At 40.0% G+C, this 12,575-nt stretch overlaps 1 protein-coding gene across 2 annotated transcripts in view; it reads left to right on the plus strand.

Annotated features, from left to right (window-relative positions):
* The window catches only part of MIA3 (MIA SH3 domain ER export factor 3), a 340,580-nt gene that overhangs the window by 130,892 nt on the left and 197,113 nt on the right, over positions 1–12,575 (plus strand). For both annotated transcript variants that reach the window (XM_086927939.1, XM_086927940.1), the window contains exon 7: positions 5,322–5,437. In XM_086927939.1, the coding sequence (XP_086784065.1) occupies positions 5,322–5,437 (116 nt within the window). The remainder of the gene's footprint in view (positions 1–5,321; positions 5,438–12,575) is intronic.

Below are 12,575 nucleotides of genomic sequence, written 5' to 3' on the forward strand. Positions count from 1 at the left end.
ACACTTCACGAAAAAACCAGCTCCGCAGTAACCTGGCGTCGCAGCACACCAGGGTGGCATTCGGTCACTCCTGGTGGGGCCCGATGATGTGGCATGTCACCAACCAGGGTAGTGAGTGAGGGCCTTCACAACAACCTTAAGAGGTCTCCCTCTCAGTCAATTGTGACTGTGAGCGGTATCACATGCTTGATCTCTTTGTTCCAAAAAATCTTCTGACGCTCCTCTGTTGTTGTCTTTGTATTACATAGCGGGGGATAGGAGCGCCACTCTGTTCCTTTCCTCTCCTGTTGTTCCGAGGATAATGAATGTAAGCCACAATGCCTCTGGTGGTTGTTATGGTTGGTGCAATCTCACTGAGCCATGTTGTTGCTGTTTCTAAAGCTACAGTCAGAATTGCACTTTTTTGTTAGGCTTGCCAGAGCTGAAAAATACAAAAAGTCTACCAAGTCCTTATGGCACCTGGTAGATTTGGTTCACGCAGAGAGGGCTTGAGACAGAGTAGTACAGCTGTCCAGGGAGTCTTTCAGCAGTCGTACCTGTAGTCGACCTTCAGCACGTGGAGTGTCTTTCTGTAGAGCTGCAATATGGAGTGTTCTTGTATAGTTAGCCATGGTTTGAGCACCATGAAAGGTATCAATCCTGTTATCAATAATCTATGGTCTGAATAGTTGCAAAATATTTAACATTCCCTTGAAATGTAATTCAAGCGAATCGCATTTATTTTCAAATTTGTCTAAACACATTGAATGTTTTTTCTATATCGCTATACTGACCAAAGCCATATTTGGCATATCACTTAATTGGCTTTAGCAGGACGCTTTAGCAACTTCATCTCTCTCCAGCTCTCTGATACCATTGATCGTTCCGCTTTCCAAATATAAACAAATAGAATTGAATGAAGTGAACAATGTCAAACTAGTTAATCAGAATGTTGAAGAGATAAGTGTGGTCCACACTGTATCTTATTCACAAATATAACCATTCCCATACTGATGGGCTAGAGGGAAGTTATGTAAGTTAGAAGAAAACATGGTACATGGTGCAGAGTGAGATGACCAGCAATGCGGTTTGAGATCTGCGCTTGTCATTTTATCAAAATAGAAGCTTGTGCTGTGTTTACTTGGAAGGTTAGTTAGTATTACAGAAGCAGAGACCTTCTTTACCCACAACCTAATGGGAAGCACAAGGGAAAAGTTGAAATCATGTAAGAAGAAGCGTTTATAGGTAACTTTAAAAGAGAGGAGTAAGAGTGACACGTTATTGCACGAAATGTCCACTGTATGTACAACTGGCAGGCAGATGTGCAAATGAAACTTCCTCTATGGATAAAGGAGCATCACTGGAAGATAACGAAATAATGCTGAATATAGCGACAGGACCAGTTGGGATACTTACTGGGATACACATATATAGAATCAGATGCCTTGTGGATATTCCAGGTTTTGGGAAGAGATCAGTAACCAATCCCCAAATTAGGAATTCTGGGTACACTCTCCAAAATCCATTGTGTGCTTCACTAACAAAATTATTTAATTTTGTTTATATAAACCAAATGAAGAATTATGATGCTTAATTCATAATCAACTTGTCTTACACGTAGTCTTTCGGTGACACGTGGTTTACAGTCATCCAGTTCAAGTTAAAAACCCTCTTGAGCCAAGGGATCATCCTAATCTTTTATTCTCATGATATTGATGTGATGGGGACATTTGGAGTTCGAGGCAAATTCAAGGCTCTTGTTAAAGTATTTCATAAAATGCCCTGAAATCATTCATTTACGTGAGAATATGCCTATCTACAAAATCACTAACTGGCCAAGATAATAAAAAATCAATTAAAGTCAAGTTAGAGGGATGTCATGGATACAGTCATAACCCTATAAACACAGAAATGCATTGGTTAGGGTGAGTTGCACAACCAGAATTCCCTCCCCATGAACTACGATGTCATAGATTGCACCCTAAGTGGCATAATTAATCACATCACTGGTAACCACACATATCACTTTAACATAGCTATCGATTACCAGTGACATCAAAAGGCAAACACAATTGCTGTTTTCTGTTTCCTGACACTGGACATAATGCCTTATGACATAGAACACCTTTGGGTTGGGTATGCTCACTTTTGCCTCATCAGAGTTTCTTCCAAACTGAGTTTAGGGGCCGAAGCGAATCACTAAATGACCAAACAAAAAGCACCACAAGTATTCAGATTCGATTTCCATTCAAATGTATGTTTTTGAACCTATGCGCAACCTAAATTTTTCAAGATACTGAATGGATTTACCCTAAAGCAAATAAAGGTGAAACATTGAACTAAACTCAATTCCCACACTACATTTTGTGCTATTATACCTATCCATTCTGCTGTAGTGGAACGCTCAATCTTTACAAAACATCCATGGTATAAGGTGTATGCATATATAATATGTTGGCAAGTTTTGTACTGATGTGTCAAGCCAGACCAAATTAATTATTCCTCAAATTCTTTTCCATTAAACGACTCTATATTCTCCATTGGAGTATTCATCTATAGATATATACATCTGTGAGAAAACATAAGCTATGGAACATTGTGTCTAAGACTAAAAATCACTGAGGTTGGCCAGTTGTTGGTTATCAGCACCACGTTTGCTCTGGCAGAACTCCAAATTCTTCTTTCTTTATATTCTGGTTTGATCATGGGTACATATGTAAAAGCCAGTCTCTGCTTCACCTCCCAGAGTGTCTCCTTTGTCATTTATGTACGTTCTGCTTCAGCCTTGCGCTCTTGGTCACCACGCCACACTCCTCTGTTCTGTCCTGGTACACCAGTCTCCCTCCTTTGCCATAGGTTTTTTTTCATGGGCTTCCAACGCTAAGTCCATCTCTCAGTTTTTTGGTGCACGTGGAGTCATTTGAAGGGCTTTGTTTTTAGCTTTGTGTAATTCCCCTAGTAGTCCCTGTTGGTGGCTCTGTGTGCATCTATGCAAGCTGCTTGCAACTTTACTCCCATGGGTGCCAGTGGTCTGTATCCAAGCTGTATTTGTGTCCTCTGTGCTCGTTCTCTTGTAGCCCGATGCCTACTGCTAGCAGAAAACAAATGCATCCCTTTTTCACAAAGGTTATGTTTAGTATTTCAGCTTTTTTCACAATCATTTTATTAACTTACTAAATATTGTTAGGGAGTCCCATACCTATAATCAAAGTTTGGACAGACTGGCCCTCCTATTTTTCCGCTTTGCCTTTGTCTATAATAATGCACAATGTTGTTTCAGAGTGCTCTATATTGTCATCTGCAAGAATGAAAATTTGGATCACTCAAAACTTACAACATAAAAGATTTTTTAATTATGCTTATATGTTTAAATGCTAGTATGACAATGCAATATTTTTAGGAAGCCTGGAACTTGTTTTTAACAGTTTAAGGCCAACAGGTGGTGACCATTGAAAAGTTGTCCACAGGACCCAAGTTACCACCTCTGTAAGGGCCACTTTAACAACCATCAGGTATTCAGCCCAAACTCAAACCCCATGAGTTGCATCAACCTTTGGTAAAGATAGAAAACCAGAGAAATCCAAACAAATGTATTGTTTGACCAGAGATAAGGACCATCGATTCGAATGCTATACAAGAAGGAGTTCGAATAGTAAATCTCCTCAGTCAAAATAATGGTACCTCGAATTACTGACCGTGGCTGATAATCTAGTCCGGTTTCGTTTTGGGGGGAGACGGGTTGAGGTTTTGAAACGCATCCATTTAGTGATGCTCTTGTTTCTTACTGGACTTTGCACCACACTGAAAAAGGACCATCATGAAACCAAAAACCAAATGGTTTACAAGAGATATTATATATGAAACTTAGTCCAGCCATTGTCGGACTACTCGACGATCCATAGAAAAAGCTTTTTGCTTAAAAGTTTGGCCTTAGTTTTTTCGAAATTCTACCCCAGAGGTCTTCTCAAGAAGCAACTGAGCTTTTCAGCTAATGCATCCAAACCTCTTTAAGTAGAGGCTGAGTAAACACAGTTGGTGGTAGTCTTGCACAAGAAAGAACCTCTTCGCCAATATTTTCTGCAGACTCTACAGTGCACAAATATCTAATTGATCTCCGATTATGCTAAATGATTAACTTCCAACAGTGCAAATTATAATCACGGTCTTAACATTCCCAGAAGTCAGATTTGGTCTTGGAACCTGACCCAATATTTTCCCCCTATATTTACCAAGTTGAATAATGCTAATGTCCCTAGCAGCAGATTGGAGTGATCAAAGGGGTCCTCAACCTGAGAGCTCAGGACATATTTCAACCAGCGCTGACGGCAGACAATTCTGGTACGGTCTGTTATGGAGCACAATTGAACGTTCTTGTTTTTCATTCATCAGACCATTCCGCCATTGCGTGGTTAGCCAACATTTCACATTTTCTGAAACTTTGTTGTTGCTGAATTTATAAATAATGATGGCCAGAGAGAAATGGGTGGAGGTTTGGTGCAGTTCCTTGTCGCAAAGTACGAGCAGCAGAAATATGAAATACTGCAAGCATCTTAAGACACTTATGTTTAGTAAGTACAGTTTACACATTAACACTTATGAAACTTACTGTAAAAAACTTAAGATACAACATGCATACTAAAAACTCATATGAAACGCTAATCCTAAAGCTGGTTTTCAAGTAAAATCTGTGGTGCCGTCCTAGATCATCCCCCTCCCCCACACCAGCCATACAAAGCCATAGACTGTAACCTGTAACAGAATTTGATTAGTACATACATCATCAACCAAATTTTTTTTTCAGGTACAAACGGCACTATACTCTTCAGCATCAAAATGTTGTAGAACACTAAAATGAGTATATCTTTATATTAAACACATATAGTTTCGACTAAAAAAAACATATTTCTCTAATCAACATTAAATATGTCCTACCATCTATACCCCAATTGAAATATACCTGTATGATGGAGTAATATTTACGTCACATAGCTCTTTTATCTCAGACCATTAACGGCACAATGCTATTATAAATTGAAAACAACCTTACTTCATGCCACAACTGTTTTCAATATTGTAGACATAATTGTGTAATATACTAAAGAGTCATGTAAGAGGTATTGTTCTGAGTGAGGCTAATATGATATTGGTGTTTTAAGTTTGCCTCAGTTTGTGAATGGCTAAGCCTTTGTTGAAAAAACAAAGTTTGACAGTATTTAATGCTCTGTTACTTGAATACATATTAAAATCCTGGTTGTTTCAAAGTTGACTATTGATACAATGCTTTTTGTGTTTAAAAAGGAATAACATAATAAAGTTAGATTTCCTTGTAACTTAATTTATAGCAGTAAACGGGATAGAGGGGGTGGTTAATGAAGAAAGTCTGCCCGAAGCATCCATTGTGGAGTCCACGGACAGCATCTTTACTCCAGTGGACACCTTGAGTCCACTCACCAGAAAGGCAAGTGTCTTACAAATTTATTAGTGGAATATTTGGTGCATCAATTTACATGTGTGAAACAGTGCCTATTGCATCTCTTTCTCAAAATTAATTTCATTTTCAAAATGTTTTTAAGGACAACCCTACCTCAGTTGTGCTTGGGATAAGAAAATTCACTATGGTTTCAAACTATATTTAGATTGTTTTTCTGCCTAATAGGCAATCGTGCTGAATCGGAATAAAATGTGTATGCTGGAACTGTGATGAGATGCAGAGCTTTAAAGGTGCAATAGAAGTAGAGTCATAATGCACTATTTATGCCTGTCGAGCTAGATGTACTAAAAGGAAACATTTGATATTTTGAAGAAAGGGTCTGCATTCCCATGTCCAATCGCTTGGCATTTGCATTCATGTTCTTATGTATGCTGGGTGTGGTGTTGGTAATCCTATGAATTTTGTTGTGTGCAAATATTAATCTCTGAACATAGTTCTGGTTATAAAATTAGTGTTTCATGTGTACTTTTAATGTTAGCACTAAATTATTTCGCGCTTTGTGCCTCCAGTGGGTTTCTTCAGAGCGTGGGTTGGATATAGAATGAACAGTAGTGAAAAAAAAGAGCAGATGAGGACGATAAGCTCTTTAAATATATTTTTATCTGATACAATTTCCAAAAGCACAAATGGTCATCAGTTTCCCTGATTTTCTCTCAAACTATAGTCCAGAAGTCAGGCCATAAATTTGACCACTATATTTTTCGAGGAGTATTTAATGACCAGCGACTGCCTTTTGCTTGATTGTAAGGTTTAGTTGGACTGATGAGGTTTGGGATAGCTGTGGCTACTTTGGAACATTACAATTTCACCCTTGAGAACTCCTATCCCACAAATCAAGCAATGTAGTAATCAGTAATGTTAAGTATTTGGTAGCTTATTTTATTCTGTTATTCACATCATTCTAGCCAACAGATGTTTTCTCGCCTGGTAACCTAATCAGGGTTACAACATCAGAACACTTTAGTGAATATCAATTTTTTGCCCATGGCACAACTAGTGGAGCAAAGAGATCTACACCAATGTTTTAAATGTCAAGGTATGGAACCGATCGATACAGAGCCTATGGGTGGGTATAGGGAGTTGATCATGAAAGTAAGACTGATTGAGAAAGGTCTAAATATTGACCATGATTTTCAGTATTTTGGGGGGGATTTACAAGTGCTCTTTGTAAGTGACACAACAATCAGTTTCATATTTTGGATAACACTCTACTCAATTTCTGATTTTCTTCTCATATGACATTGAGTACAATTATGTATTTTTCGCCAAGTTGATCTGAAGCTCTCATAGGAGCAATAATTTGGAACTACCTGCCGGACTTCACTTCCAAGCATATTTTGACAGCACTTTTTTTATCCTCACTAGTGATATTACATATGATTAAGGTACTGCATATACAACAACATATATACTGTACCCATATTGACCACCCATGTGTCCTCTAGACTGACCCTCTGCTGTATTATTTTGCTTATAATATTAATATGAAGAATGCCGCCGTCAAGTTTGTGATTTTTATAGTACATATAATCAGAGAGATACCCTATTGGATTACCCCTCAACTTGCAACGTGAAGACAATATCATACATTTTAGGATTACTTTAATACTAGATTTGGAATATATTATTTTATTAAGACATTGCCATTTGATACATTAGGCAAGTTGGTGGATTGGATCAGACAAAATAACATACATCCATATTTTCCTAATAGACTGCTAATAATATGGCAGATCCTTTTGAGCAAAGCTAGTTACGAATTCGAGCTATAGTCCTTTTTATATTACTGTAAAAGGACAAGATTTTATATTCAGATCAGTCAATTACTAGCTTCGGAATACATTCCTTTATAATATAATTGTCACTTGAAAAATGTGGAATCTCACCAAATGAGGCAACATACACCTAGTACTTGACTAATAAAGAACCAATATGGATGCTCCTTTGAGTAAAGCTAGTTATGAATTCTAGTATTAGTCCTCGGTCTATTATTATACATTATTATCAACACACATCAAGATGATGCTCATAGAGAATGCCTTAAACACACAGCACTATGAAAAGACAAGACTGAACCAGCCACTCTACTGGTGGTAAGTGTTACTTTTATGGACTTGTGGCTGAAATTTTGCCTGCACTTCCGAAATAATATTTTTTTTCTTTGCAGAGAAGTAGCAAAATATTGTATACAACACATTGTTCATAATAACTTGCAGTGAGCTTTACACTGACATAGCCTTGGTAGGAATGTCCAGCACTCTCATAACTAATTTGGAGTTTTATTTTACTTGCGGACTAAGGCAGCTAACTTTGATAGACTGTGTGTCACGCTTAACGCACCCCACTTGTGACACACATGTAACCTAGACTTTTTAGGTAAGCCAAAAGATTTCAGTGACTCCTTATCTTTCACTTTGATAATAGAGTTTTCTTCAATGGATAATATGTTTAATTTACGAAAGTGAATCTTCTCCCCACCGGTAATCGAAATAAGGGAGATACTTTGCTACTACATTTGAACAGCCAGTTATTGGCTCTTACTCTTTTGGACACCATGGTACATATAGCTTTCTTTCTTAAATAAACTGGAAAGTAATAACGTAATCTTATATTTCCAGATATTGTAATATGGTCACATATTTCCATGTAAAATCCTAGTTACTGTATACTATAGAGGGGGGCACTATCTGATCATACGCTTTCATGTGAAACCTTAGTGACCAGACTCTTCACATTCCATGAAATTGGTAACTCCACATTTAGTCTAAACTCGATTTTCAGATATTTAATATTTTTTAAACAACACTTATAAGAAAATTACGACCTTCTGTCTATCCTAAAGAAAATTCAGTTTATAATTTGGCATGGCATTAAGACAGGTAGCACTCCCACAAATTAAGTGTGACCAATACATTTGTATTGGTACTTGGCTCTCTGCTTTCATACTACTTATCCTCTTATTTTTTATTTTTGAAAGTTTTATAGAGCGCGAACAAGATCCTGGCGGATATCAGAGCGCTATACAATCAATAAATGCTACTTATACATCAAAAACAGAAGAGCAAATCAAAACATATGTACAGGGGCGTATTATAAAAAAACAAACAAAGTAAGAAGCGATATACAGTCTGTCTTGTAGTGTGAGACCGAGGGTTGGTATAATGCAAAGATTGCTTACAAGGATCTTTATCCCGTACAGGTTGAGGATTTTTATGCATCATATTCATGTGAATTTGGCCATGAGGATGGCTTTTACTTCCTTTTTAAATGAGGCAGTGGAAGGGTTGAGTCTGGTTTCTGGGGGTAAGGCATTCCAAATTCTGGGTGCCATCCCAGAGAAGTATTGGTTATATGTTTTTTTTCTTATTGAATTTTTGTGGTTTCAGAATAAGTTTTTCAGCATTTCTTGAGGGTCTAATCCAACCCGAGATCGTCAGCTTCTGTGCCAAGTAGCTGGGGGCATTGTGATGCATGGCTTTGTGCGTCATGCATGCTATTTTCAGATGAATTCTGGCTTCCAAGTGCAGCCAGTTCAGGGATTGTAGATCCGGGGAAATGTGGGAGCTTCGTTTAGAACCAGTTATGAGTCTTGCTGCTGCATTGATTGAGGCTCGTAATGGAGCTGTCGAAGCTGTGGGTAGGCCGCACAGAGAGACGCATCCTTATTCTACTCTAGGAATAATTAGAGCTTGTACTGCTTGCTTGAAGTCATTGTGTGGTAGGAAGGGTTTCAGTTTTCGCAGTGTGTGTATCTGGAAGTTTGCTCCCCTTGTAGCACTGCTGATATGTTTTTGCATGTTAAGGTTGCTGTCCAATGTTATTCCCAGTGACTTCACTGAGTCCACAATGGTGAGTTGAACGTTGAGTGCCGTAATGTGTTTGAGCCAATCTTGCATTTTGGGGATTTGTGCATGTGGATCTATTAGAAGGAATTCAGCCTTTAGGGCATTCAGTTTGAGATGATTTTCTGCTAGCCCGGCTTGGGTATTTCTGAGCGTTGTATTAAGCAATTTGATGTCCTCTAGGGTGTGGATCTTAAGGTATAGTTGTGTGTTGTCTGCGTACATGTGATATTGCACGTTGGAAACTTGTAGAATTTCGGTGAGTGGTTCCATGCAGAGATTGAACAGTGTAGGGGATAGTGAGGAACCTTGTGGGACTCCCAAAGTCACTGGGACTGGCTTGGACAGGGATTTATTGACTTTGAATTGTTGTTTCCGATTTTTGAGAAATGAGGTTAACCAACTTAATACTGCCCCTGATAGACCCATTCTGTGTTCCAGGAGGTTTAACAGGTTCTCATGTTTGACCGTATCGAAGGCTGAGGAGAGGTATAGAAGGATGAGTAAACAGGAACCATTCTGATCGAGGATTTGCAGTGCGTCGTCAATTATGTGTGTCATGGCTGATTCGGTGCTATGAATTGCCCGGAAGCCTGATTGGCGTTTGTTAAGGAGGTCGAAGGGATCGATATGCTTTGTTAGTTGTAGATGCACACATTTTTCCAGCAGCTTGGCCAAGGTGGGAATATTGGAAATAGGGCGATAGTTGTTTAGGTCCATAGGATCGGCCATGGGCTTCTTTAGTATGGGTGATACCTGACCTACTTTGAGGCAATCTGGGATGCAACCTTGTTGAAGTGAACTGTTTATGATCTTGGACCAGAGAGGTAGAAGCAGAGGAGTTAGGTCTTTGACTGCATTTGCAGGAAGCGGGTCAACTAAGTGATTGGCCGGGTTCAGGGCACTGAGTATTTTGCCAATGTTTTCTTCGGAGTAGGTGATTATTGAGCACCAGGCTGCATTGTTTTTTCGGTTAGGCTTTGAAGTGAGTTGGCAAGATGCAGTAGGGAGTGCTGGGGGTGTTTGTGGGTGCGGTCTCGCATGTACGGCTAGATCAATTAGGAGGTCGTTCTTGATGGTATCGGTCTTCCGAGTGAAGAAGGTGGAGAACTCTTCGCAGTTTGGCTGTGGGCACGTTATGTCTTATGGACGATGAGGTGCCTTCCTAGATTGGGTTTTGATGAGTTCGAAAAGTTTTCTGGGATGATTTCTTGCCTGGTCAAGTTGTAGGCTGAAAAAGTCGGCTTTGTTGCGCTTTATTTTACGGAAATAGGCATTTCTCTTTGTTCTGAGAATCTTGAGGTGATTGGCGGATGGCTCTGATCTCCAAGCACGTTCAGAAGTTATGAGTGAACGCCTGTCCTCATTGAGTATTCCGTTGTACCAAGGTTTGGAATCTTTTATAGAGGGTCTTTTTAATTGAAGAGGTGCGACCTCATCTATTATCGAGGTCATGGCAGAGAGGTAATGATTGGTGAGAACATGTACATCGCAAGATCCGGCAGGGGGTAACAGTCGGTTGTAACAGGAGGATGGCAGGGTGTTGGGGTTGGTTTTTTTCATGTCTCTTTTCCACACTTTTTGCCTTGTGGATTGAGCTGAGTTTTAGTTTCACAGTTTCCTTAATGGCGAAGGTGATAATGTGATGGTCTGACCAATCACACGGGTGGATCGACTCCAGTTGAATGGAGTCTCTTTTAGAGATTATTAGGTCCAGGATCGAACCTTTGTCGTGAGTGGGAGAGTTGCAGAATTTGGTTAGCTGTAGGTCAGCTAGGAAGTTCTTGAGACTGTTAACCACTGTATCATTGTGATCATCCCAGTGGAGATTGAAGTCTCCAAGGAATATTTGAGTATTTGTTCTCCCTGTGTTCGAGGATACCATGTCCATAAAGTGTTCGGTGAAAGTGAGGTTCCCGCCTGGTGGGTGATAGATGATGTGCAGAGAGCAGATAGGTTTGCCATTACTGGTGATGTCAAGGCATACGTATTCACAAGATAGGAATGCAGGGGAAATGGCTCTGTTTACTGAAATATTACTGCGATGTATGCAGGCGATACCACCCACCCACTGATAAGTTCTGTCTAGTCTGATGATGTTGTAATTAGGTGGTACTAAAATGTCAATGATTGGTGTGGAGAATTCCTTTAGCCAGGGTTCAGTTAGCATTATCAGGTCTGGTTCTTGGGTGAGGATGAGATCGGCTATATCTGCTGCATGTCTAGAGGCCGATCTGCAGTTTAGGAGTATACATTTAAGTTTGGGCGAGATGAGGGTTGAGGAAGGTTCCTGGGTGATTGGGACTCTTCTGAGGTTATTGTCTATGACTCCTCTAATGTTTGGTTTAGTGGTTATATGCGGGTTGTGGGGGATAGTAGGGATCAGCGCTGGGGCGGGAATGAGTGGTTTCATAGGGGTGGGATCATATGAACGCACCAGAGAGAGTAAATCATTCTTCGAGAGCGGATTGGAGCTTCTGATTGACCGGGAAGAGTTATTATAGGAGGGGATTGAGGGCCAGGTGGGGCGATGGAGGTTCGCGTTGGTTGTTAATTGGTTCCCTAACCAGCTAGGTTTGAGGTGTCTTGTAGCTCTAGCTTCCCAAGAATGTCTTGAGAAACTATCATTGAGAGCTTGGAGTTCTTCTTTTATTTGATTTAGAGCGATCATGATCTCATCAAGTCTGGGGTTTTGTGCGGGTACGAGTGGTGTATGGGGCTGTGTTATGAGCGTGGATGTAGATGCATGCAATGAAGTCTTGCTTGGTGTGAGGTTTGTGGCGGGTGTGAGTGGGGTTGGGAGGGGAGTGGATGTGTGAGATGAGAGGGCTGTCGGGGTGGATACGAGTGGGGTATGGTGCTGTGATATGGGTGTCGGTGCATGCAATGAAGTCTAGTCTGGTATATGGTTTGGGGCAACTGTGCATGGGGAAGGTGTGGGAAGAATTGTGGATGTGGGAAGGTGGGCTGTGGGGGTGGGGGTGTATGGGTGGTATGTAGGTTTAGGAGGAGAACTTGGGGCCAAGGTGTATCAAATAAAAACTTGCATATCCCACAGCATGGGACTGGATGTTTAATGGAAACTGCTTGAGTCACATGGGGTTAAAAGTGTTTATTTATGGGTTGCTTACCATATACCTTACTAGAGCACTAGTTTGCTATCTGTTATTGGTGACTGTTACACTCATCACCTACAGCCATAAGTCTCTACTAGTACCATTCTTTACACCGTTGTGCTATCATTTACCAAGTAGACTTTTCAT

Source organism: Lissotriton vulgaris, chromosome 6 (assembly GCF_964263255.1).
Source record: "Lissotriton vulgaris chromosome 6, aLisVul1.2, whole genome shotgun sequence".
Lineage (NCBI taxonomy): Eukaryota > Metazoa > Chordata > Amphibia > Caudata > Salamandridae > Lissotriton > Lissotriton vulgaris.